This window comes from Simochromis diagramma, unplaced genomic scaffold (genome assembly GCF_900408965.1).
Source record: "Simochromis diagramma unplaced genomic scaffold, fSimDia1.1 OVJJ01000802.1, whole genome shotgun sequence".
NCBI classification, from domain to species: domain Eukaryota; kingdom Metazoa; phylum Chordata; class Actinopteri; order Cichliformes; family Cichlidae; genus Simochromis; species Simochromis diagramma.
In genome coordinates this window covers 12,998,812-13,025,484 of record NW_024387492.1, presented here as the reverse complement: position 1 = coordinate 13,025,484, position 26,673 = coordinate 12,998,812, and the positions used below count along the sequence as shown (strand labels likewise).

The following is a 26,673-nucleotide window of genomic DNA, read 5'->3' as shown; positions in this document are numbered from 1 at the left end:
CAGTTTAACATAGACAATTATTTTTGTGTAGTTTGACAGTTTTCCTAATTAATTAAGTTTGGATGTAAATAAAAAAAAATCACAAAGCAATAAATCCGACATTTACAGACTGCATTAATGGATTTTATTAATGCTTCTCAGTCTATGCTGGAAGGTGAGTTTGAACAACATTTTACATGTTCTACATGTGTTTCTACAAAATAATCCATCTTCATTAATGGTGTAGCCGGTGTATCTGCTGAACTTATTGTTATAAATATTGAAAAGCTATTTATCCGTATTCTTTCCAAGAATGTGCTCTGAATGGATGGTAGTGTTTCCTATGTACTTAGGCTTCACTCTTTGATGCTTTACTGTTGAAAGTGAAATGGAAGGTCAATCTCAAGCTTTCCATCTCTGACTGTCACGTGGGCTTGAACTTCCTCAGAAGCTTGCTGCAGAACCCCCTGAACCATATTATTGAACTCATGTACTACATACATGAACACATTTATAATGTACTCGCACACCATGTTGAACTCCATAGCAGAGATCCGGTCAACTATGTTCTTTAGGACCGTGACAAAGTTACGATAGAGATGATTGATATTGCCAAACATTTCATCTAAATAATCTGACTTGAGAGAGTCTACAAATTCCTGCAATTTCTCAACCATAGCCTCCAGGGTCTCACCTATTTTCACTAGCATTGTGTCAAGACTCTCCATGTTTTTTACAAAATTCACCATTTCCTCAAAGATTTTCTTGGAAACTTTTTTGACTTGATCTATGATCTGCCCTCCAGTGACTGCATCACCAACCGGCATCTGCATTTTCACATTGCTCAACCTTTCAACAAAAAAGTTATAGGTGGCCTCCATTTTTTCATAGATAATCTGAATGGTTACTTCTAGCATAGCAGCAATGCTGCTAGTTAGCTTCTTTAAGACCTCAGGGAGAGTGGTCATCTCATCTGACCCAGGCACTTTGAACCTGGTCTCCCTTAAAACCTTAATGACAGCATTTAGGAAGACCTGGACAGTTTTCTGGTATTGTACAATTATGTTCCTGAAGAAAATTGACAGCTGGCTCATTTGAACATCATAATTGGTTGCAGCATTATAGACTTCATTGATGTGGTTAATGACAGAGTCCTTTAACATCTCCATGTACCCTGTGAACTGATACTTGTCAGTAAAGTCTTTGAATGTTGAAATTATGGAAGGAAGTCTCATCTTGATCTGAGAGAGTATTGCTGTGGGTGTCTCCATGTTGTAAACAATCTGTAGATTCATCTTGTCGTTATCCTTGGGAGTAGATCTGATGACCAAGATGTCAACATCAACCTCTGGGGCAGACTAGAAAAAAGAAAAAACAAAACAAAAGAAAGTAACATTTAGTAACCAAAATCTTAATTTATCGTTGTACTGACATTCTTCTTTTTCTTCTCCTTCTTCAGCTGCTCCTTTTAGGGTTCGCCACAGTGGCTCATCTGCATTCATACCATACTATCCTTGGGATCCTCTTCTGTGTCACCAGCCCTCTCCATGTCTTCCTTTAATACATTTATAAACCTCTTCTGAGGGCCTAGTCTCTGGCAACTGCATCTTTAACAACTTTTGTTCAATATATCGACTATCCCTCCTCTGTACCATCTCAATCCTGTCTCTAACTTTGTATGTAAACCACACAACCTGCGTTGCCCCTAAAAATCTTGACATCTACGGTCTATCTATTACCCATCTACACCTTGTTTTTCTTAACCCTTCCACTTGTCTCCTTCTCATTCACACACATATGATCTGCGCACATCTCTCTGCCTAGCCATTTGATCCAGTGCCTTTCTTCCTTAGTGTCCATTGTATTAAAATGATCTTGCTAACAATACTTACAGGGTAACGGCCATAGACTTTTGCACTCATCTGGGATGGGACCGCACGACTGAACTGAAGGCCCAGAAGGCCAGTGGCTGGAGAAGATACTGAGGCACTGATACCATTGCTGTGTGTAGCATATTGAAGGTTCACATCAGTGAAAGTATGACTGGTGAAGTTCACGTTCAGTGCATGTTGTTGAACACTGGAACAAAAGGAAATATTGAAATCACAATTGCTCCTCATCTGTTGTTACATGCAAAAGATATAAAAATATACAATTTACATATGAAAATATACAGTAAAGCATGAATTATAGCTTTGTGCATTTTCCTAAAATAACACATTTTAAAACAAACATATTGATTATTACCTCATAGCTTGCATAATGGCATGGTTGGCATTCACAGTCAGGTCAGCATGTGTCAGTGTGATTTGGCTAATCATGTTGAAAGCTTCATTCTCAAAGTTTACAGTAGAAGACGCTATATAAAGAAATTTAATCAAATTTAGTGCTCAACAGTGCTTAAAAAAGATAAAGACAGAAGTTTTTAGGGAATTTTAATCAACTCACCATCCATGTTGTATTCCAAGATCACAAAAGCAGAGGTTGCAGAGGACTTGGCAACTGCTCTGATGACAGGAGCACGGCTTTCTACTTCAGTTGCCATGCTTGTAGTGTACAGTGGGCTGACAAGCGTAGAATTAGTAAAGATGTGCTGCTTGGTAGCTGTTACTTCAACAACAGTCTTCTCAGAGAGAGCAAAGTCACCCATGTTGGTTGGCTGAGACACGTCAATGTCAATATCAACAGTCAAGGAGGCTGGTGCAAAATCCATTTTGGCTTGGGCAATATGCTTCCCTTTGGTATTGAAGTTGAACAGGTTTGCCTCATTGTTGCCAGTATACATCAGCACTGCATACAAATGGCTCATGGAGGCTTCAATGGAAAGATTCTCATTTACATCCATATCAATGACTTTGGTTGCACCATGGTTAAACTTGGTATCAATAATAACTTTAGAAGTTGAGCGCAGGGCGTCTTTATTCAGGAACACATTAGCTTTGTTATCTAGCATTCCATAAAGAAAGTAGTCTTCATCGACTGTGCCATCCATGTTTGCTCTAGTAGAGGACTCCATGGAAATATAATCAGAGGTTCCTTCAAGCTTCAGACTGTGGTCTGCCTCAGCTTTTCCAACAGTTTTGATCACAGGAATATTCAAATTACCACTTATCCTCAAGGTGGAAATAGCATTTGCTTTGGTTTTTGTGTCTGCATCCAGTTTTTGGTTTGCTTGCATGTCTAGTATTGGCAGGGCAATATTTGCAACTGTTGCCACAGAGACTTCAGTATCATAAGTATCAGCGCTCAGAGTGATGGTGCTGTCATGAGTTCCTGCAATACGAGTGTTTTCTAGGGACAGGGAGTTAGCCATCTTGAATCCCCTCTTGGTGGTAAGACTAGTAGTGCCAGCAAGTTTGACTTGAAGGTCCTCAAACATAGAGGTTGTGGTAGCTTCAAGACGGAACACAAGATCATCTTCTGTATACATTCTGGCATTAGCAATCAGATTAATAATGGCAGACTTGACAGAGAGTTCTGTTATTAGATTGCCCTCATAGGGAATTTGGATCAAGCCCATCATATCAGCAAGCGGGGCTGCCTTGCTTTTCTGGTAAACAATCTTAGTATTCACATCCAGAGACTGGTCAGTGGTAGTCAAAATGTTGTCCAATCCAGCCTGATCATACAAGTTCAGATCATTGATGGCAGGAGTATGAAAGTCAACAAAAGGCAGATCAATCTCAGGAATACTGATGGGGTATTTCAGAAAGTCAAGACTGGCCTCACTTTCCATGGCAGCGAAGATTCCAACTTCATTTACATTATTTTCAAGAGTGAAGTTGTACAAGATTTTGTACTGGTTAAAACGAGTCAGAATGACTGTATTCATCTTTTGACTGTCAGGACTGATGTGGGCCAAGTAATCATTCTGTAGTTCTATTTTAGCAGTCGAAAATTCAAAACTGTTGACCTTAACATTTCCTTTGTTTTGAAAGTCAAAGAAAAACTCACCAGGGTGAGCTATAACGCTTATTGCATTGGAAAGTCTACCAGTGACTGCACCATAGAGTTCTGTGTCTTTGTTTGCTTTCAACTCAACCTTCATGTCATGAAGGTTTGCATATCCAGATGCAACAAGAAGACTGTTCTTAATAATTGGTGCTTCTGCTTCATTGCGAACATTAAACTTGAAGTAGGAAAATGTGCTAACTTCAGCACTAATATGTTGTTTCATCTTTAACATGGAACAGTCTGTGTCACCACTGAAAGATATGGTGACAATGCTGGGAGAAAATGACAACTCTAACTTGCTGTTGTGGCTGTCATCACCATTAAACGTTCCTGTATTGTCAGCTGTTAGAGTAAGTGTGTAGCCATCTTGGCGAACAAGTGATTTCTGTTTTAGAGCTACCTCATTACTGAGAATGACATTCTTGTCATATTGAATGTCCACTAAATGTGTGTATGTTGTATCAAGAGAAGCAGTCATTCCCCCTTCCCTAGCAATAAAGGCTGTGTTTACAAAGGTAGAAGTGTAAGGTCTAGTAGTGACCTTAATTTCAGTCTTTGCTTGGGCCTGAGCTGATAGGCCATAGAGAGTCACAGATGCCTGATGTTCAACTCCAAGAAAATTGTGCCTGAACTTTACTGTCTCTCCAAAGACAACGCGTCTCATTTTTGGGATTGCAATGCGAGCAGTGGAATCTAGTTTGTAATTGAGAATTTCAAAATTTGGAGAGTTTCCAATGGAAGTGAAAAATCCCTTGAATTGAGGCGTCATTGCATTCTCAGTTGCGTTCTTAAACTCAGCAGATGTCTCCATTGTGTAGATGGGAGTCTGGAGTTTGAGTTCACCAAAGAGTTTACCAAAAGATGGGACTACAATTTCAGTTGGAATGGTTGGAAAGCTTATTTCAGGGACTTGAAGAAACTTGGCAAGTTTTTCTGTAGGGACTTGTGGAATTTTGGGGAATGAGATCTGAGAAAGAGTGATCTCTGGGAGGGTTACCTCAGGGATGGAAGGAAAGTAGTTCATCGTCAAATCTCCAAAGAAAGCATCCATGTCAAACATGCTAATCTTAAAATTTACAATTAAATCAATAAGTTCAATAATTCTCTGCTTGATGTCATCAGTGGAGATTGTGGTGGCTTTAACAGTGTGTAACCCAAAGATGGTGAACTCGGGGATGTCAAGCTGAGTTGGGATATCAAGGCTTGTAATTTTGTCTTTGACAAGTTGGGCAACTCTCTTAAGAGTATTAAACACAACTTCATCGAAGATATCCATTAGAGTTTTAAAAACTTCAGCTACTTTGATTTCTCTTAAGTGTTCTGAAAGGTCTCGAACAGACAATAACACTGTATTGACAAAATCTCTTATTGCCCCAAGAAGAATTTCATGTTTTCTAATAATCTCATTCATGATCTGTGCAGACAGATTAACAAACTCCTGGAAGTTTTTATAATCAAACGATTGAAGCTCTTCCACAATAATTTCAATAAACATGTTAATTTCCTGAATTATTTTTTTTACTTCAGTTGTTTTCCAGTAGTGGATAGTAAGCTCATGGGAATCCATTAAAAAACGATAAAAGTTTATTATGACAGTAGCGAGATTAGTGATGGTTTCGTCAATGTTGATGTTTTTCACGACCTCCACAGCTTTATCTAAGATTGCTTGAAAATTTTTCTCAGCTTCAAGCTTTGCAATCAGTTCACTTAATTTGGAAGTTATTGTGTTAAGCTTATTTACAATATCAAAGTCCTGAATCATTTTCTGAATAAAATCTGTTATGTGGCTGACAATTTCCGTGGGAATGTAGCTCGTTAATAACTCGATATGAGCTTTTAAGGATGACGTGAAGCTCTTTAGCTCAGTAACAAAAATCTCCAATGTTTCTTTTATACCTCTGAGGATTGACTGTAGTTTGGCTTTGATTTCATCCTTGCCAGCAATATCATGTAGGAATGCAAAGCTGCTGCCCTTTAGTCTTTCCAAGTCAAACACTTGAAGGATTTCTCCTATGGTTTCAGATACATATACAATAATGGGCTCGATATCATATTCCTCATTAAGGTTATTCAGCCATTCCTGGATTGCTTGAATGGTGGTTTCAGGGAAATTGCCACTAAAAATAGTTTCATTCACCACATCAACAAAGTTCTGGATGTAAACAGAGAGATTAGCTAGTAGTTTCTTAATAGTAACATTTAGGTTCCTCAAAAATGTTTCCACATCATTCATGGAGATAGTATATTTCTGAATTAAATGACTGAAAAGCTCTTTCAGTTGAATTATCTTGCCTTCTATATTCAATTCAGTAAGTAGGTCACTTATATGTTGCGGGAGAGCCTGAACTTTAGCCCTTATATTATCATTGTTGATGTAGTGCTGCAGTTCATCTACAACATTCAAAAGAAATCCCTTGATGTGTTCCAGGAGGGCAAACAGATTTGGAATCTGAATTATGTGACTATCTGTGTTCTTGTCATATTTGAGTAAGCCAGAGACAGTGAACTCCTGGTTGTCTGTGGAAGCTGTGTTAATAATGTTTGTAAGTATTGTACTAGAAACCTCAATTCCAGTTGTCTCAGCAGTGTTATAAACATCTATGTTCTGATCAAAGGTGTGCTCATTCATTTTAGACTTGAATTTAAAACTAGTCCTTTGCTCTTGGAGTGACAAAGTAGTAATCATCTTGTTGTCAAATGTGGTCTCAAGGGAAAACCCATTATTCAGTTGATGGGTTACGGATGCCCTGCCTTCATTTGAGCTGGCAAGAGCCATGGGCTGAGCTCTAAAGAGAAACTTATTGTAGATCTGGGCACTCTCTCTTCCATAAATGGCCATATCTCCTTCAGCATTCAATATGGCATCCAAGTTGAAATCAAAAGGAGCAATATTGCAACGCACAGTGTGGCTTAAGCGCACCGGTTGTGAGTGAAAGCGGACATCATTGGTAATCATGGCAACAAGGCCGACAACTTCAACTTCAGTGTTGTGGTTCATGTGAGTTCCAAGGAATTTTCCAGTCGTGCTGCACTTTGCATTAGCACTCATGTCACCATAACTGATCTGATAGGTGTGCTTGAGCTCTTCTTCACCATTGTTGGCTTTCAAAACTCCACTCAGATCCATCTTGCCAAGCCCTACCTGCAGCTGTGCCTGATTAATAAAGTTAGCACTCAGGAGATTTAGATTGTTGTTAACATTTGAAGAAACACTGTGGGGGTTCAGGTCGAAGGTGATATCATGAGTGTAAGAGGCATAATCCCTTGCAGAGGCTTCAGCCTTTGAGTTGAAGTTAAGGCCGGAGAGAGTTAAGGTCAAATTGTTGGTGTTGTCAACCTTGATTTCATACATCGCAGCCCTGTTGGTAATGGATAGAGTAGCTCTTGTAGCATCAACCTCGGCATCAAAGGTGTTTTCCATGGACAGCGGGCTATGGAGAGTAGTTGTTCCTTTTGTGGTGAAACCATCTTTATTCATTCTCAGAATGACCTTATGAGTAGCCTCATTTTCAAGAAGCTTCACATTGGCATCACTATTTATAGCCAGACCATTGACATCAAGAGAGGCAGTCAGCAAAGAGTAAACATGATTTTCAGAGTAGTCTGTGTTTGTTTCCATCCTCAAGATGACTTCACCAGCACCAGCAGAGGCTTCTATGTGATTTTGCATCTTCATGCCAAGAGCAAGGGCATTTGCAGCACATATCAGTTTCACTCTGCTATCTCTGATAGAAAGCTCAGCATTGTGAGTGATGACATCAAAGGCACTGGTTTTAGACGCAACTGAGACTTCCCCATTAATATAGGTTCCTCTAATTACATTCAGGGCCTTAACAAGTGTGGAATCTACCTGAAAAATAGACTCAAACCGTACTTCTGGCCTGAATGGGGAGATGGTTAAGGAGTGGATTGAGCGAGTCTTGCCATAAATGGGTCCAGCTTCAAATGCCACCTGAAATTTGTTGTCTACAGACATTTCCTCATGGTTTATTCCAGCCATACCAGTGTGCTCTGTGACAACACTGAGACCAAGTGGACTTCTGGCTTCTATCTTGGTGTTTGTTTTCAAATTAATTGCATCAGAGATGATTGCATCTTCAACAATGCTAATCCTGGCTTCAACAAATTTGTGGGCCAAAGAACTTTCAAATTGGGCTTTGATGGAATCGGTAGTGGCGACTTTTCCAGAGCCTAGATTAAAAAAACACACAGAAGGACAAAAAACAAAAAAAATGCTTAATTGCTGACTAATAACTTCAGAATCCCTATGGTGACTACTTTACCAGAAAAGATCCATTTGCTTGTATACAATATCCATATATACATCAAGAATCTCTTGAAAACTATTCCAACACAAAAAACAGCACTTCATTTGAACTACACATTAGCGACTTTAAATTTATCAGTGATCTTCAGTGTGAAGTACCTTCAAGCTCTATTGAAAGAATGTCAATTGGGGAGGTTCCTTTGATGACAAACTTGGCTGAGTAGCTTTGTGATTCGTCTTGGTCTACGCCGAAAGCCACAGAGGCCTCTGTGTCATATAAGTTGCTTTTCATCACTGTTGAAACCTCAGCTCTACCAAACAAGGGAATAGATAGCGTGATGCTCTCAGGAACAACAAACTCTGGGATGGAAATCTCCATAGAGGGGATTTCCAGTCCATACTGCTGTAGAGACAGGCCTGGTGTGGTCAAAGCTGGTGGGAAGTTAAGCTCTTCTGTTGACTTTCCTCCAAGTGGCACAGGGATAGCAATTGTGAAGCGATTATTGTTTATGTAATAGATGGCCGTTGCCTCACTATTAAAAAGACAAAAGTAAATATCTGGTTGTTTAGGGAGAAAAATTAGACAGTTTTAATATTTACCATGAGGTTTAACACACTTACGTATTCAGGAATAGTGTCTCTGGTAGGGAAATCTCTGGCATTTCAGGCAATCTGAAGTTCCGAATGTAAGGGAAATCAGCACCATACTTTTCCATGTAATTGTTTGCTGCCTAAAAACAGATAACCATTATTATATGCACTGTTACAAAATTTCCTCTGGGATTAATAAAGTACTCTGATTCTGTTTTTGAGTTCATGTTTTTTTTAAGAAAAACATTTGTATAATTGAGCAAATATGTATGTACCTCCACAAACTTCTTGAAGATATGACGAACTTTCATGTCAGTTTGTGCCACTTGCATGTCAAGAAGATCATTGCCATAATTTTGAATCAAGTCGCCCTTAGGCAACATGGTGGTCTTGGCGTTCACATCCGACTTGACCTCAACCTCAATTTTTGTGGCATCTAAAATGATAAAGAAGAGAGCACTGAATAAAATCCAGGACAACTTTATGAGAAAAATCAAATTCAGATTGTTTATTTTAAAGATCATATCATAACCTGCATATAGCTATTAGAAATGGGTCACTCTGTCTTGATCATAGTTGCCTTTAAATGGTCAGTAAAACCATTTTTTAGGCTGCAATTATTAACTATGATGAAGTGACAGATATTTCTACAGATAGGAGGATGTCATTTTTCATACCTCGATACAAAAAAGCAACAATATGCAACTGTTAAATAACTTGTGATGGGACATTTAGAACACTGTAACTGAAAAAGCAATTTACCATATTTGATATTGATTTTCTGTTGAGAGTTGGCATCCATGACCTTGATTTCACTCTCAAGCTCCAGTTCCACTTCTTCATCACGTTTCATTGTAGCTGTGACAGTAGCATCAGCACTGATTGATGGGACCACAAGTTGGACTTGGAGCATACCTTCCTTCATAGCCTTCAGACTGAAAGAACATATACATCTTGCAGTTAATGATAGCAGTGAGATTAAAAAAATATTTGTCAGTGATCTGTAGTTGCTTTCTTACTTGGCACGACCAACCAGGGAGAGCTGAAGAACATTTTTGTTTAAAAAATTGAGAAAGATGGCATGAGTTCCTCTGCCCTTTGTGTTTCCATCCACAACACCCAGCCTAACTCCAGCCTCCACATCGTAGTCAGGGATCTGGATGTCGGCACTGATGACATGCCTCCTTCTGTTATATTTCATGACTGCTGTGGCTTCTGTAGGCTCTGCACCTGTTGTTGACCAATTGAATGACTAAAGTTACAGTTACATCCATAATTTGTTGGACAACAGAATGATGGAAAGAGAAAAGTATGGGAAGGAAAGAAAAAGCTCCAAAGCATGCCACATAATATGTAAAACCTATTGGAGGCAATGTTATGGGACAGGTTTGCAGGGTTGCCACTGATTGTACAGGTCTTCACAGTGCAAGTGGATGATTACAGTTATGGTAGTTTGTCCAATCAACTTTGAGCTGTTGAAAATGGAGGATTATGTATGACAACCTCTGCAATTTCTAAGCAGTTAATGCAAAACTTGTTAAAACCCTTTGAATTAAAGCATTCAAATTTAAAATCCACTGTGGTGGTGTAAGAAGACAAATTTATAAAAATGTTGTCTTTGTCCAAAAAATTATGATTTAACTCTAAACAAATCAAAAGAAAAAAAAAATCAAATATTGTACATTACCGTCAGTTTTTAGAATAAACTTCAAGGAATCAACTTTCTGCCGGTCATTGTCTCCCTCGCTGAGGAGTTCATAGGCAATAGTGGCTGTGTACTCGGAAACTTCACCAGTTGGGTGCAGCTCCACAACATATCTGTTAGGTTAAATGGACAGTATTTATTTATGAAATAATTACATTTAAGACACAGTTATTTTCTGTTGGTTAAGAATATTTTACAAACTTGCTGTCTCCAGTGAGGGGGAAGTAGGGCACTGTCTCCTGAGAGGAAGCGTCAATGTATTGCAGAGCAGTGCAGTATTTCATTCCCACAAAGGCAGGACTACACTCACTAACATCAACCTTGTCCCTCACCATAGGAGGGATGGTCTTCACCTCTGATCCCGTCACAGCCACAAGGTTGTTTCTAAGTAGGAATTGTAGCAAAGGAAAAATATAATTCTGTCCTAAATGAATTTAATCAAAGATACATATAAACAAAGCTTTGTTTATTTTACTTTGACAAACATTGGCCAGTTTATAATTCAAGATAAGATTTAATCAACTGTTTTCTCTGCATTCATATTGGAGAAAAGTTACATAATATATAAAAGGTCTAGCTCTCGCTTACGTAATTTTGATGAGCTTTGTTGGACTTGTTGGAGCAGGGATGGTCAGCTTAATATTATCACGACCAAAGGTGATCTTGGCATTCAGGCCACTCTCATGGAAAATGTTGGTGTGCATTTCTAATCCAGAGTTGACATATTCAGGGATGTGAGAGCCAATCTGAGTTGCAAACTCAATACCAGCAGAGGGCATGAAGGTCACTTCACTCTGTGTGGAAACAGGAGAAAGGTTAACACCTGTGATGATGTGGTGAAAAAAAATGACAGGTGGCATTTAAATATATTTATGGAGAATTACCATGTCACGAGCAATCCTCAGTCCACCCTTGATACCGGGTGTAAAAGTACCAGAGAGTGCAATCCTCAGAGGCACACCGGTGACAGTAGGCAGGAAGAACTCATTGTCCATGAAGATGTAGTGGGCAAAGATTGTGTTGTCAGAGTTCACCATTAGTGCTCTAATTAACTGTGGAAAATAAAAACACACGTATAATAGAATCTTTAAATCATTAGCAATTGATTGCTCACTGTGAATGTCCTTTAACTTTATCTTACATCAGTTGGGAACATCTTTAACATGTTGTTGATCATCGTAGCAGCAGAGTAGGCTATCTCCTCCATTTCATTGGTCTTCAGATATCCCAGCTCATTTCCCAAAAGTCTCAGATAAACCATTGCCTCTGGAGACTGCATGGTCTTCAGCTCTCTCACCAGTTTGTTGAGATTTTGTCCGATCTCCTTCATCAGGTTCTAGGAGGCCAAAATATAGGCAAACAATTTAAAAAGTTACCCACTGAAAGAGTTCATAATTAATTTAAAGTCTGACTAACGTAAAACAGATTGCTCTTCAATTCAATTCAGTTCAATTTTTATATAATGCCTAATCACAGCAGCAGTGGTCTCAAGGTGTATTGTAAGGTATTATAAGGTAGAGACCCTAATATAGAGAAACTCCAGTAATCGAACAACCCCCTTTGAGCATGCACTTGGCAAAAGCGGGAAGGAAATCTTCCCTTGTAACCGGAAGAAACCAGGCCCAGGGAAGAAGAAATAAGTGTATAAACTAGTGTTTCAGCATCACTCTGGGGCAGGATTTTCCTATTTTTTTTAATGATCTTGCACTAATGTAAGAAAGAAGTCCCACATATTTATTTAATATACAGACTGAAGGACATATCCTTGTTAGAAATTACCATAAGAGTCCTCAGTGTCACGGGAGGTCAATGCCATTCATGCAGTTATCTTATTAGAGACCATTTTTAAGTTTTATATCAGTTTTTTTTTATTTAACCTTTATTTTACCAGGAAAAGTCCCATTGAGATTAAAAACCTCTTTTTCAAGGGAGTCCTGGCCAAGAGGCGACAAGTTTAGAAGTAGGGAATGGATAGAAAGAGCTGGGTATCATCTGCATCTGCATAGTAATGAAAATGTATGCTACACCTAAGAGGAGCAATGTAATGTAAACAGAATTGGTCCTAGCATGGAACCCTGTAGAATTCCGTAATTTACCTCAGCGTGTGAGAAGACTCTCCATTTACATAAACAAATTGGAATCTAATAGATATGATTCAAACCACTGTGGCACAGTACCTTTAATTCCTACAGAATGCTCTAATCTTTTTAATACAACACTGTGCTCAACAGTATCAAGGGGTATAGGGATGGGGTGGAGAGAACAGGAGGAGAGAAGATGCAGATATGTGTGTAGACCAGAGATGGGCGTTAACGCGTTAACGTGTTACTGTAATCCGATTACTATTGTAAAAACAGTAATTAGATTACCGTTACTTTCCCGTAAGCACACGGCGTTACAGCGTTACTAAAACTGTGATTTTTTTTTTTTTTTTTTTTTTTTTGCGAGAATATCTCATGACAGTGACGTAAGCGAGTGCGACCTTCGTGACAACAGCTGTGTGCAGATCAACAATGGATCATATATCGAGTGTGGGAGAGAGTATGAGCGTGCAGCGTTTAAAGCGTGGAAGTACTGACCTTATTTTGAGTTTGATTCCATAAAAAGTGACAAAAACATTAGTGTCCGTTGTGCGTGGGAAGAAAACTTCTTTTTACAGCGAAAAAAACCCCCTAAACTTCCAAGCAAGCACCGAGTGCGCTATGACGTAATGGGAAACTCACAGAGAAACTCGTGGATTCTTCAACTGACCACAGCGGCACACCTGCACCAGGGTAAACCTCTGCCTACCCCACTCCTGCTTTACAGGTGAAAATAGAGCAACAGGACCGCTAGTCTTTGATTTTATTTATTTTCTGTTGTGTTTTACTTGCATCTATTTGAAAGAGTGAGTGTAAACACAAAAACTATTTTATTTTATGTGCTGGAATGTGCAGAAAATAGGTTTAAATGTTAAACAAATTTCTTCCAGTCAGAGAATGTTGCATATAATTAAATTTTTTAAAAGATTAAAACTAATAAAATAAGTTTTAAAAAGAGACTTTTCCATTTGATTACATTTTGTATGATGGATTATGCAGAAAAAGTAGAATTGGCCTGAAAGATCTATCGCTTTATCACCTATTCAGGTTGTAAATCGTGTTTTTAAAAAGTAACTAAGTAATTTATTACTTTTGAAAATAAGTAATCAGTAAAGTAACGGGATTACTTTTTGGGGGAAGTAATCAGTAATTAGTTACTGATTACTTTTTTCAAGTAACTTGACCAACACTGGTGTAGACTGCAATTCTGCTTCCTGGTCTAAATTCTGCATAGTCATGTTTTTGGGGATTTAAGACATTTAGCCAGATTTCTAGAAATCAGAGTTGCTTTGTCTGAAGCGGGATGGATGCTATCCCTTCTAACAAGACCAGGTTTTCACCAGAAAGATTCCTAATTGTCTATAAAACGCACATTGTTTTATGGACACCACTTTGAGGGCAATTTAAGGACAACATGTAGCTAAACATGTCACTCCTGATCTGATTGGGGAGGGAAACAGAGAAAGCTAGAGTCCAACATGTGTTAGCAACGTTACACACCAGATGTCAAATTTATGGAACTGGGAGTCAATAAATTATAATTTTACTAAATCTACGTTTGTCTTTAGAGAGCAGTTTCCGGGTTCCTTCAATGTCGCCTGCTCTGGCCCCAGGAAGATAACTGACTATTGCTGCAGGTGTCTCTAACATCACACTTCTCAAAACAGATTCACCAATATCCAGAGTTTGTTCCTCAACGTGTGGTTTCTGTTTAGGATCAAGTTTCCTCCTCGTGGTCCCCTAGCCAGCCTGTTTTCTATGGCTGCTCAGGACAGTCGGCTGGGGGAGGGCGAATGGTGGCTAAGCCACCCTCACCTGCACTGACTGCTGGGGCCAGGCTAGCTACAGGGTTTTCTAGGTTGTGGTGAAAGGTGTCCAACTGAAATACCTGTCTATTTATCCGGTCTGTCTTGAAAGCAGGGATCACGTTCTGCATGACCTCGCGGATTCTTTGTGGCATGTTGTCAGACACAAAATACATAGTCTGCATGGCAGTGTCAGGGAAGAATCCATTTTCTCCAAACAAAGCTTCAACAGTTGGCTCAAATCCTGTCCCCTCCATACCGATCTTCAAAGGTGACAGATTTATTCTGTTAAACCGAACATTTCAAAACAGTGTCTCAATTTGCAGTAAATGGCCCAAAATCATTACCTCCACCATGTCAATGTCATAGCCAAATGCCTTGAGAGTCATTTCAAGCATGACCTCCTTGGGCAGGTAGCTTGTACCCTCAAAGATCATATTGCCCTCCAAAGATCCAAACTTATAGTTGCGAGAGAACTTTGTGGGGTCCATAATGGGCCCAATCTCATTACCCTGAATGGCATCCTGAAGCTTATGTCTCAGCCTGTAGAAAAAAATAGTCGAGTTATTGTCACCGAATTAGAATAACAACTTTCTAATTACCAATAATTCTCACTTACGCTTGATTCTCTGACCCAGATGAGGACAAAATGTTGGTAATGTGGGAGATGACAAAGCTCTTGACTTGTTGGTCCTGTATATTGGGCAAGGCATTCACCACCCGGGCAAGTTCACTTAGCTGAGGATTTTTCATAAGTACCAGATATGCAGCAATACGTTTTTGCATGGGACTAGTGCTGTCCAGAAGAACCTGCATAAACTCCTCTCTGCCCTGTGCCCAAAGTACATAAAAAAAATTAGTGTAAAAAAAAAAAAGTCATTATATGGGTCTGACTAATTGTCTGACTTGAAAGGACACCAAATTTAATGACATGCTGCATTGGTAGAGTGTTGGTTAAAAGTTTACATGTACTCGTTATTGGCATGAATGTCACAGTAATTTGGGACTTGTAATGCTTTCTTTGAAATGTTCTTTTTCCAGGGTGGAATGATTGTACAACATACATCTTTCAAGTCTTTAAAAAACAAGATTTGGGGATATAAATTTGAATTTATTTCGGATTTTCTATTATCTACACAGGGTCAAACATATGCATACAAGTATAAATACACCCCAATAAATATTTGATTAAATGTCCCTTAGAAAGATGCACCTCAAATATACTTTTGGTAGTTTATTGGCATTTAAAGGAATCATTAAACTCATAAAATTAACAAGACATTCATGCCCATGATGTAGAAAGACAAAAGAGATGAGTAGAATTGTGAAGAAGTGCTCACAGTGTATGTATCCTAACTCATTCTGAGTAAGGATATTTTTAATTACAGAGATATTGCACAGATGAAAGCAGAAAGAGGTCTGAGATATTTGTCTAATATTCACACTGAAGGACATATCCTGGTCAAAAGGTAAATTCAGGAGAAAACATTACAAGTCATGTGTCATCTGGCTTTATCCATAAATAAAGCTGGGTGTCATCTGCATAGCAATGAAATTGTATGTAGTGTTGTCTAATAATGTTATCCAAGGGAAACATGTATGTTGTAAGTTCGCACAGAACTTTGTCGAATTTCATAAAAATTTCATTTAATACTCCTGCTATGTGATAATTTTTATAATACATTTTTGTTATCAGTGATATCAGATGCTACACTGAGTTGCAACTCTTCACTAGTGCTCTATCTGTGCTTTGTTGCACTGTAAATCCTGACTGAAATTCTTCAAATAAACAATTTCTGCAAGTGATTAGGTAACTATTTGAGAACTACTTTTTCAAGAATTTCTAAAATAAACTATTTTAAATAGGTTACCTCCTCAGGGAGAGGGATCAGCCTGTACACTTGAATTGCAGCTTGTTGCACGGCCAGAGAAGCTGTAGGTTTGTTCACACAGTTGATCACAGCAGTCCTGAGTGCTGGACTAGCAGGTACCACAGCTGGAGCCATGTTTCCAATAACCTAAGATAAAAAGTAAAGCAAATAATCAACACATGAAGAAGAATAAAAATTCATGCATGCTTCAACTTGCTCATACAGGTGAGATCATGATTTCTTGTTTTGTAATGGGCAATTTTAGCGTGTTGCTCCAAAGGATCTACCCTTTAAATGTATATCATCGATTTCTGTTTATTTTGCTATAATACATGAAATCTGTGTCTGTGTGTGTTTGCTTGCTTCTGTAGTCGCGAACTCCTCCAACACAATCAGGAGTTGAGAAAACAAATAGGCAGACAGTTACAGCTGAGAACCCTAAAGGTTCAATATCAGATGTTACATTGTAATCATTGTTGCCTAGCAACCACCTAGCTAATAATAATAATAATTGTATCATCAAGATTCAATATGTATTGATATATTTTTGCTTCAAACAATCATAATTATCATAAAAGTAATTCTCTAACTTTATTTCTACAGTAACAGTATTTTAGTTTGAAGTTATGGGCAGAATACCTACCCTGAGTGTCATAAAAGTTTTGTCTTTGTCTCCAGAGCAATCGCCCAACTGGGAAGCCATGAACTCCGCAACAGAGTGAATCTCAGGAATTTGCCTTCCTTCAGACTTGTAAAACCTGTTAAAAGAAAAAACACAATATTTAGCCTCTAAAATGTATTCCACAAAGAAAGAACTAGTAAAATATTATATTAAATCTTCCCTTGAATAAAGTCTGATTTAATTTGCTTACCTCTTTACAACATTGCTCAGAGCATACATGACAGGCTTGCTGGGTTTGTATTTGGCCATCTCGAGCATATCGTGGATCAAGAGTGCAGAAGGATTGGACACGAGTCCCAAAGCAAAGACAGTCGCATCAACCTCAAGAGCGTTGGTGTCAAAGGTCCTGAGGATCTTCATGATGGCACTGCTGCATTCAGGCGTTCCACATTGAGCCAGTACCTGGTAGGTGAGGACTCGGGATACCGCAAGAGCCTCAGGGAGTGCCGCGCTCAAGGTTTCTGCTTTCATTCCACGGACCGTTGAGACAAGCTTGTGGAACAGGGGAGCCCTCTTCTCACCCTCGTTCTCAGACAGAGTGTCCAGTTCTCTCAGGAGATTCAGAACTGCATCTTTATCCTGTACAAAACTCTTGTCCTCAACAGCCTCCATGTGGAGATCCTTGACAAGGACACCTTAGCAGACAAACAAAAAGATTATCATGAGTCTGCACTACATTGTGGTTATAACAAATCAAAACAAAGCAAATTAAACAAAAAAGGCTTACCGTGAGCAAAGATTCTGTCATTGTGAGGAGAAACTTTAACCAGGGTGAGCTCTTGCTTTCCGACATTGGCAACTCCATATTCTCTCCTTAAATATAGAAAACAGGGATAAAAACAAAACAAATGCATATCCCTGTGTGTACTTACATAGCAGAGCATTCAATAGAGTCTAGTACAAGGTTTGACTTACTTATATGAGAAGGGAATGAGGATGTGGTTCTCGGTGCAGGACCCAAAGGTCATGTGTTTTTTCTCATTGTCAAACCTGTAATTGCAGGTTTGGGAGCTTCTGATCAGCTGAGCAAGAGGGTAGTGCTTGAAAGTTATAGATGAGGATGTTAGCATTGTGGATATTTGTGTTGGCACATTTTTGTGTAATCTTTTGCAAAAGTAAAGGCATTACAATTTTTTAAAGATACTCAATTTGGCTTTTCTTTCCATTATAGCTCAAATTTAACCACCAGTGTGTTAAGACACATTAATACCACAGTACAATGAACAAAGGTAGAGTTTCTCTTTTGATTTGTCATAGTGTTTAAAGTTTTCAGCTCACAGCTTGTCTTTGAGTGCCTTACCATGCCGGTGATAAGAGCCAAGGGGCTGGTGTGATCTCTCATTGGGACAAATTTGTCACATCTGGACAGATCCCTGTTTAGGCTGACATCAGTTGCAATGTCTTCTCTAGCATTGACTGTGTAGTGGGTCTTGCAGTTGCCGTGAATTGTAGGCTGCAGCGAATATGGTAAAGATTAGATGAACTAAATAAAGATGTATAATATATGATTACGAAACCATTTTTAATAAATATAAAATGTGGTTTAATGTTGTTAAAGTGTTGTACCATATTCTTGTTCTTGTCTTCTTCCAGCACAGGAACAGCCAGTGCAGAGATGATACCCCTCTTAAAGTTCAGGACAGTTGTTGTTTCACCGTCCTCGGGGTACAGTTTCACATCATACAAACCCTCAATCACGACCCTCAGGGGATACCTTTAAAAAAAAGTGCACAGTCTCCAAATATACCACTTTTTTTTTTTTTCAATGGTTTAAATTATCATGGAGAAATTACATACTTTTCCATTTCAGCAGCAAAGGCATCAGAGCTGGGGCTGTTGGCAAACACAGGGTTACCCTGTGTGTCCGTGTCAACAACTTCACTCAGCCTGCAGCCAGTAGTGCGTACAATGAAACTACAAGTCTGAGGCACTTCAATTTCAACCTGTGAGAGGAGGGAAATTTCTTTTTCTGAAATACATGGATTGGAAAGGGGAAAACTGATGATTTAGCATCATCGTGAGGTGTTTCTCATACCTTGCAGGAAGCCTTGTGTCCATTCTTGAGATGTGAGGCTCCGTTGATAGCATTCAGAGATTCAGCTTCATATTGGTATTCATACTTGTGTAGGCTCTTGTACCTTTGAGCCACTAGGAGAGATGAGATTAGAGTAATGAGAAATCATTTATTAGTTATCTTTTGGAAACTACTGCTACTGTGCAAACTTGATGTCAACATCAAAATGAACTTACAAAGACAGGTTGGTTGATCCCGATCTTGTGCAACTGGAAAACAAAGATTAATCATTTGCTTTAGCACCTGTAATACAACTAAAACGCAGTGCACTACAACTTAAACCCATCTACCAAGCCTAATAATAACCTAGCAAGGATTTACACATAGGTGAGTACCATCAGATGTTTTGTGTTTTCCCAATTTTTGTACTTGTTGCATGTTTTTTTTAACCTTCATTCAACAATTCTGCAAAGACTACAGTACACTGATATCTATTGCAACCTTTTTAAACACTGTAAAAAATACTTTTTTAAACTGAAAGAATTTAGGAACTACTCACAAGTCAAGGCAGATGTACTGAGGAGCAGCAAAAGGCAGAGCTTTGAGTCCCCCATGATTGGTTCGTTGAAGCCCCCTCCTTTTGGGTCAACGAGCACTCCGAAATGAGACTGATTTTTTTGTACTTCAGCTTTAGGCTTTTATACTCTCAGGTGGGCCCTGTTGGGAGACTGGGAGGCACAGACAATTCTTTGAATGCTCAAAGTCCACCCGACCCTCTTGTGTGTGGAGGGACAAAGGCAAAAGGGTTTAAAACACACTTAGAGCTAAAAGACGAGACATGGAAAACGGATGTATTGTGTTAAAAAAAATCTTCTTTTATTAATGTGGTTTGTCATTCACTGATTGGATATTAAGGGTTAGTCTTAAGAGATCATCTAATAGCTACTAATTAGTTTTCGCGTTGTTTTTATTCTTCACGCTGTTACATTCTTAATAGTGTGCTAATAACCCACCACCAACAATTCATATTATTTCTTACACTTTCCAGTTAGTGATTGTGAATGCGTATAAAGGCATAGATTTAATGAGCAATTCTACACTCTAAAATACTCCAGTTGATTCATAGACAGAGAGATTGCACACATTAAAATTGAAAAAATTGAAGATTAAAAAGGTAGCATTAATTGTCTAGTGTTACTTGCTTCATTTTAGGCTGCAGTGATTGGTAAAAACTGGCGTAAAAACACTTAAGTTAGCAAAAAAAATCTTAGATTATATAACATAATAAATGCACTCCTGTACATATTTGCACTATACACATTGTTTAAAATGGCAATGTTGCTTTACATTTACTTTTTACAGTCAAAAACCAACCAACCAACCAACAAAAATAATAATACTTACAGCGTAATGAAGTTAGATGCTTGTTTTTCTGCTCCACAGCCCAAAAATGACAACAGCAAAAACATTTGCAGACCTTGATTTGGGTTGGGACACTGAACTTTGAGCTACAAAGTTTCAAAGGTTCCTGCAAAATTTGATTAGTTGTTTGAATAGGGTCTGCTATTCTGTTTGTGGCATGAAAGGCACATGCAATAAATAAACAGTAATAACCTTGAGCTGTCTTAAGCATTATTATTATTTTTTGTAAATGGTGTTTACTTCAATCATTTATATTGCACTATATTAAACATTTCCCATTACTATACAAATTCTTGAAAACATGAAATTGTCTTTTTTTTATTTGTGCACTGATCTCAGAGTTACATCTAAACATTGTGTAATGGTCTGTTGCAATATATATCCTGATCAGTACTTTTTGTTGGATGCTGATAATGTTTGAACTAACACAGAGTCCAAAGGGAGCTTAAAGCGAACACTTTTGTCCTTTTCCATTTTAAATTTAAAGCTTATTTATTTTTTTCTTTTGTAATAACAATATTCTAACTGAATTAAACTATATGATCTTCTAAGTTGCAAGTTTTCTGTGTAAAGTCCTGTTAAGTACTTGAGACTGGACTTTTTCTAGCTGTTCAGCAGTTAAACAACATGAATCACCAAACAATTCTTAATGTAAGTCTGTGTACTTTAAAAAGGTTACCAATGTATATATAAGTAACAGTACTCAAACTATATAACCTTATAAAACATATCGGCTAATATTTGAAATACTTCAAATATTTAGTGGTAGCTGTTTCTGGTGTTTTTGCACAAAACCAGCAACGCACACAACAGTAATATGGCAAATAGAAAAATTCATTCTTACTAATGTCACTGTTTTTAATGCAAAATACTCTTATGTTTACATTATTATAAATTCCCCATTTTCTTTAATCCAGTGTGTCTTTGTCTTAGTTTAATGTTCTGCAGGTAACAGGGACTTTATAATTAACCATTCCATTCATTTCTTTGTTTTTTAATCAGCTTCTGGAGTCTGCATACTATATGGAAGATATAATCAGGTCAAGAACGAGACAAAGAATTCAGAGAAGGAAAACACCCCAGAGTCATCAGAGGATGAATAAACCGATTTTGGTCTCTTTAAAATCAGATGAGTACCAAATAATAATTAAAAAATACGAATAAATAAAACTGAATCTAAACTCTGTGACCCAGATGTATGTAGTTAGCCGCAAGTACTATTGCCCAACCAATTTTTTGGCATAAAGGTCGATACCACTGGAGATATTTTGCAAGTACTGTTAAACCTTGTTATGTATTTCTTTCTTTCTTTTAAGATGTTACAATGTAGTCTAGGATCCTGTTAGTGAATCAATTTTCCCAATAAACAGTATGGATTGAGGTACTCAGTAGTTTTCAACATAAGCTTTGAATGTTGTGATGATCACTCCATCAGTGTATTCAGAAAATATCAGGTCTTCTTCCACAGTAATACATTTTTGGGGGAAAATTCATCTATCAGTATGTTTGTGGGGGTGTAATAGTTAAGAGGAAACGATGTGGCCACACTTGGTATCATCATGTAATCTGTGCAGTTATGGATTCTTCTGGATTCTTTGTAGTCCTGCCCTGTTTCCTAGTTTGCCATGTTTATCTGTCTATAAGTACCTATACGCTGCCTGCGCTTTGTGCTGTTTTATTTGAAAAGAAATCCAGATGCAAAAAGTGCAAACCCTTTGAAAAAAATAACAGTTACTGGAAAAATATTTTTTAAAATTACTGGTAGATTTTTAATCATGGAACTTTTTTTTTAGGGTTTAAATCAGCCTAGACTTTGATTATAGCTTTATTCTCCTGCTCAGTCTACTTATATAGAAATCTCCTGGTGTTCCTTTACCTGTAAGGCTGTGTTTTACATTATTGTAAAACTGTGTTTTTTGTATTGTGCTATTTATTTAATCAGTTTTCTATTTTTTTTTTTATATCAACATATATGAAAAAAAAACCCACTTTCAGTAGAAAAGGAAAAAAATCACAAAATATTTTTTGGGCTTTTTTTTTTTTTTTTTTAGAGCGTACTCTTATGTGATGCTGCAGTTTCCTGTCATTTTCAGCAAAATAGCCCAAAATGGCAGAAGGTCTCTTTGTTCTTCAGTCATCAGTTAACTAAACAAGCATATCTCTTGTTTGTGGGTACCAGAGTACCAAGAGGAAATCCATGCAGGCACAGGGAGAACATGCACACTCACACTCACAGAGAAAGACCCCAACCAGGAGCTTTTTCTGTGAGCAGACAGAGCTAACCATCGCCTGTGTCTAACATGCAGTCCTTTATATGTCATTACATGTCATTGTTATTATTATTAGTACCATTAATGTTAATATTACTTATGAATAAAAAAAATATTGTATTGAAAAAAAAAATACCCTGCAACACTGTCAATTGTGTAATACAGTTTGCGCTGAACTCTTCTGCTGTTTACTGACCTATTTGTCAATCTTATGGTTTAAACATTGGTTAAAAGTCCAGACAATGAAGTCATGCTCAGAATATTGCTGTGTCATAAACCAGCATAATCAGTTAAAGTTATATTGCTCGTCAGCTTTGTCAGTAGCAGATAGCAGTTTAGATCAACCTAACCCCACTGATAGAACCATTCCAGTAGGACAAAATGCATCACATACTAGGGAATATACAAAAAGATAAAAGATATAAAAGATTCCCATGTGCAAGAATTTTTGCATTATTTGCATGAAGACCAAAATTTTCATTTATCAACTATTATAAATACCAACACCGATACATGAGCAAATAAACAAACACTGGCTAAATAAATATCGTCCAGTTTTGGCCCTAGTGATATATTTGCTCCGCTCTGTGTTACATTGTTCAGTTGCACCATGAAGCTTTTTGACTGTCTGAGTTTTGTTTATAAAAATTATGTTATTTAACTAGCATATAAATGGTTGATATTTAACAGTATTACTGAAGAGAGTTGATACCAGTTGCTGTCAGGTTAATGCTGTTTCTGACAGAACAGTTTATAGCTGCAAGTATAACCTTACTACTAGCTTTTCATTTTGGCCCCTTTCAAAGGAGCAACCACAAACCATAGATTATTCTATTGGTATATCAGTGTCATAGGTGTGAATTAAAGTACAGGTAATGCACAATGCTTTGTATAGGAGTTTTCTGAAGAAAGATTATGTATAGGATATCTTGATGCATGCTCAATCATGTTGACATAGTGTTTTGTCACTCATCTAAGTGACTTCTTCAGTCTCAGCTGACTGCAGGTTTTCCCAAACTTAGAAACAGTACCTTTCAGCACCACTGAAAGAGTAGCCACTGGCCTGTAGGTGTAAATAGACTGCATAGTCCTGGCCTGAAGAGTTGGCTCTTCTGTGTTGTGGCATTCGCTTAGCCAGAGGTTGTTTGGTTTCACCGATGTATAAATCACGGCAATCCTCCTGGCACTTAACAGCATAACCGATCCTTGGGAGTCGACCAATTTTTGCCACAGCATGTTTTAGAGTTTGAAAGCTTCGGCTGTGTTTAGAGAAAATGCGTCTTAGCTGTTCCGATACTCATCTAGCACTTTATTCAGCATTACACCTTGAGCATAGATTTGCATATGAAAAACGTTTGCACAGAAGAGTTTAATTATTTACTGAATATTTATTGTGTTTTTAAAAATCTGTAGGTAGCCTTTAGGTTTCAGGTCCTTCACAGCTGCTCCTCATTAAGAAGGGTGGTGGCTGTCTGTGAAGAGGAAAGGTTGTTACTGAGAGCAAATAAGGTTAACTATTGAGGAGAGCTGGGGCAAATGTGTGTGAAAAAATCTAGAAATAAAGGTGGTGCAAAGAAGTGGCTTTTCTTTGCCCTTCTTTCCTTTATCCTCTCCAGGGTGTTTGGGCAAATGTTCCCCTTTTTGGGATTTACTTACTTGAATGATTGAGCATGCATCAAGACTTCTTGATACGATGCTCTTCTGCTTCCACGGCAGCTGTGTCTGTGGGGATGTACACTACAATATTAAAATGTGAACTAGTGGAACTGCAGAATGTTGTACAATTGTAGAAGGTTCTGTAAAAAAAGAAACCTTTACTGTAGAGATAAAAAAGCTGTGATATGTTCAGCAGCAAAGGTAACAATGTTTCATAACCAGTCTGAAACTGGGGCAACAATGGGGCACAAGAACCAGCACAAAAGGTGATGCATTTTAAGTTTTTGGATTTGCCACTGAGAAATCATTAATGCGTTGTTTATATTGAATCTTTAAAAAAGAAAGAAAGAAAAAAAATCTGTCAGGAAATCTCATGATCTCCCGTGTGTTCTTTTCTACAAATGTCATGTACTTCTCTTCTGAAAGTGGTTTGCTTGTTTGAGTTCAATTGCAAAATCTGTAATATTACATATTCAAGTTAAAAACACATTTAACACTGCATTAACGGGGTATTTTAGTCAGCTCGCACACATTTATTGCACCCAGACATTTCTAGAAAGGCCTACTCAGCACTGCCATTATCAGTACAAATGAAAGTGAGGTAGTGCAAAGAACACAAGCAGCTTATCAGTGTATCACGTACTTTGTGCAGCATCGTTTTTCCACTTGAAAAATGTCCAATAAGCCTGCATATGTTTCTCTTTTTTTTTTCAATCAAATCAGTATTTTTTAAAATGTTTTAAATGTCAGTACTAAAAACATTTTCTGCATTTCATCCACATACTCTGAGACTTGCCATAAAAAGGGAAAATGGCACAGGTTCTCCACAAAAAAGGAATAATACAATCAAACTCAAAAGATGAAAAGCAGAACTTTATTTGCTGTATTTTCCTGCAAACCAAGGTGATGATATGCAATAATTAAAATGCTCAAAGTATAAACAGAATTTATGTCAGATTTTGGCTTCAGCTAAAAATAAAAGCATGTGATCACAGCTATTAACTGAAGAGCTGCAGTTCCAAATGCATTTTACTGGTTGAACAACAATACTCGACCCAAAAAATTTAACCATGTCAAACTGTAAAAAAACAAAACAGACAAATAATTTTTGTTTTTTTTTAAGCAGTCAGGTGAGTTCTGGAAGTGCCTAAGAAAACTATTGACACAGCAAATTACCAAACATAAGGCAGTGGTGCCCTAAAGCATAGCCTTATCATCTATTTTTATCTAAATGGGATCATATTTTGCAAAACAACCAGCAACTTGCGTTGATTATAAATGATTTAACCCTTAAATTCCTTAATATCATGTTTACCATGTCTTCTTTACAAACTGACTTGTGGCAAACAAAGGTGCACCCTCCTGGGCATTAGCTAGAATTCTGGTTCAAGGAGCTTCAACACTGGCTTCACTTTTGAGAGCCTTGAGGAGCTCCCTCCATGTTTTATGATAAGACCAGGTCTCCAAACTCCTAGATACCAATCTGATCAAGTGCCAGAATAAACCAGTTCCATGTATCCAACCTTTAAAAGTGTCTACACCCTGATGTTAAGAGTTGTCTTGTGGAATGAGCGAGTCTGTTTTGTGTGTGTGTGTGTGTTTAAGAACCATTTCTTTAGTAAAAGTTGCAATAAAACACTTTAAAAACAGCTCCTAGTCTGAGGCTCGTAGTTTCTTTAAAAATTCCAGATATGACAGAGTTGTTTGTAAAAAAAAAAAAAAAAAAAAAAAAAAAAATCAGCTGATTCTGCGAGGGGACCCCTCACTGGTTTTTCATGGAATAACCCCATATTATAAACCTTGATATCAGTGGCTCGTGTTCCTTAAATATTGACAGAGGTCTATAGAGTGGAGCAATGTCCCTCACTCTAGTTAATGTAAGGACAGACAGATCGATATTTTAGCAGTGGGCTGACGCTTGTGACAATTCATCCAGAACGTAAAATTTCCAGAGAAAGAGGAAGAACAGAGGGTCAAAAGATTCATGAAGCAATGTGTTCAATTTTGGGAACAAGTGAGGGACTTGAACTTCAAATAACCCAAAACTTTCATAATAGCATGAAACTCTGATGGTTCACTCACAGATTAATGATGACCCAGTAAGATGAAGTAATAGTAGTATATTTCATTTCTATTGCTCTGTCTCTATTTTGTGTTTTTGCATATAAACCTGCTAATCACTCTGGAGACTAAAGCAACCTGGATAGCCTCTGAAAGATGAGCTAATATTTGCATTAGTGAAGAAACCAAACATTCCTCTGAGATTTTCGTCTATATTAACATAATACCATCACAGAGTTGCTGCACAACCATGATGCAAATCACCTTTTCCACCACATCTCAAAGTTGCCCTAATAGAAGCTCATTAGACCAGTT

The 26,673-nt window shown here is 37.8% G+C and overlaps 1 protein-coding gene across 1 annotated transcript; it reads right to left on the bottom strand.

The window, feature by feature from the left end:
- Positions 1–107: 107 nt before the first annotated feature.
- apobb.1 (apolipoprotein Bb, tandem duplicate 1) lies at positions 108–20,482 on the bottom strand. The gene is made up of 29 exons (XM_040017608.1): positions 20,354–20,482; positions 19,509–19,677; positions 19,186–19,218; positions 18,971–19,083; positions 18,733–18,878; positions 18,502–18,649; positions 18,236–18,388; positions 17,851–17,975; positions 17,663–17,748; positions 17,126–17,570; positions 16,897–17,011; positions 16,254–16,400; positions 15,002–15,213; positions 14,730–14,925; positions 14,466–14,645; positions 11,638–11,832; positions 11,381–11,548; positions 11,085–11,290; positions 10,698–10,880; positions 10,479–10,609; positions 9,811–10,021; positions 9,554–9,726; positions 9,067–9,227; positions 8,822–8,931; positions 8,360–8,733; positions 2,428–8,124; positions 2,227–2,338; positions 1,872–2,058; positions 108–1,337 (listed from the first exon to the last, which is right to left on the bottom strand). Exons 2-29 carry the CDS (start codon positions 19,561–19,563, stop codon positions 351–353), a joined length of 11,049 nt encoding a protein of 3,682 aa, XP_039873542.1. The 5' UTR covers positions 19,564–19,677; positions 20,354–20,482; the 3' UTR covers positions 108–350.
- Between the last annotated feature and the right edge of the window lie 6,191 nt (positions 20,483–26,673).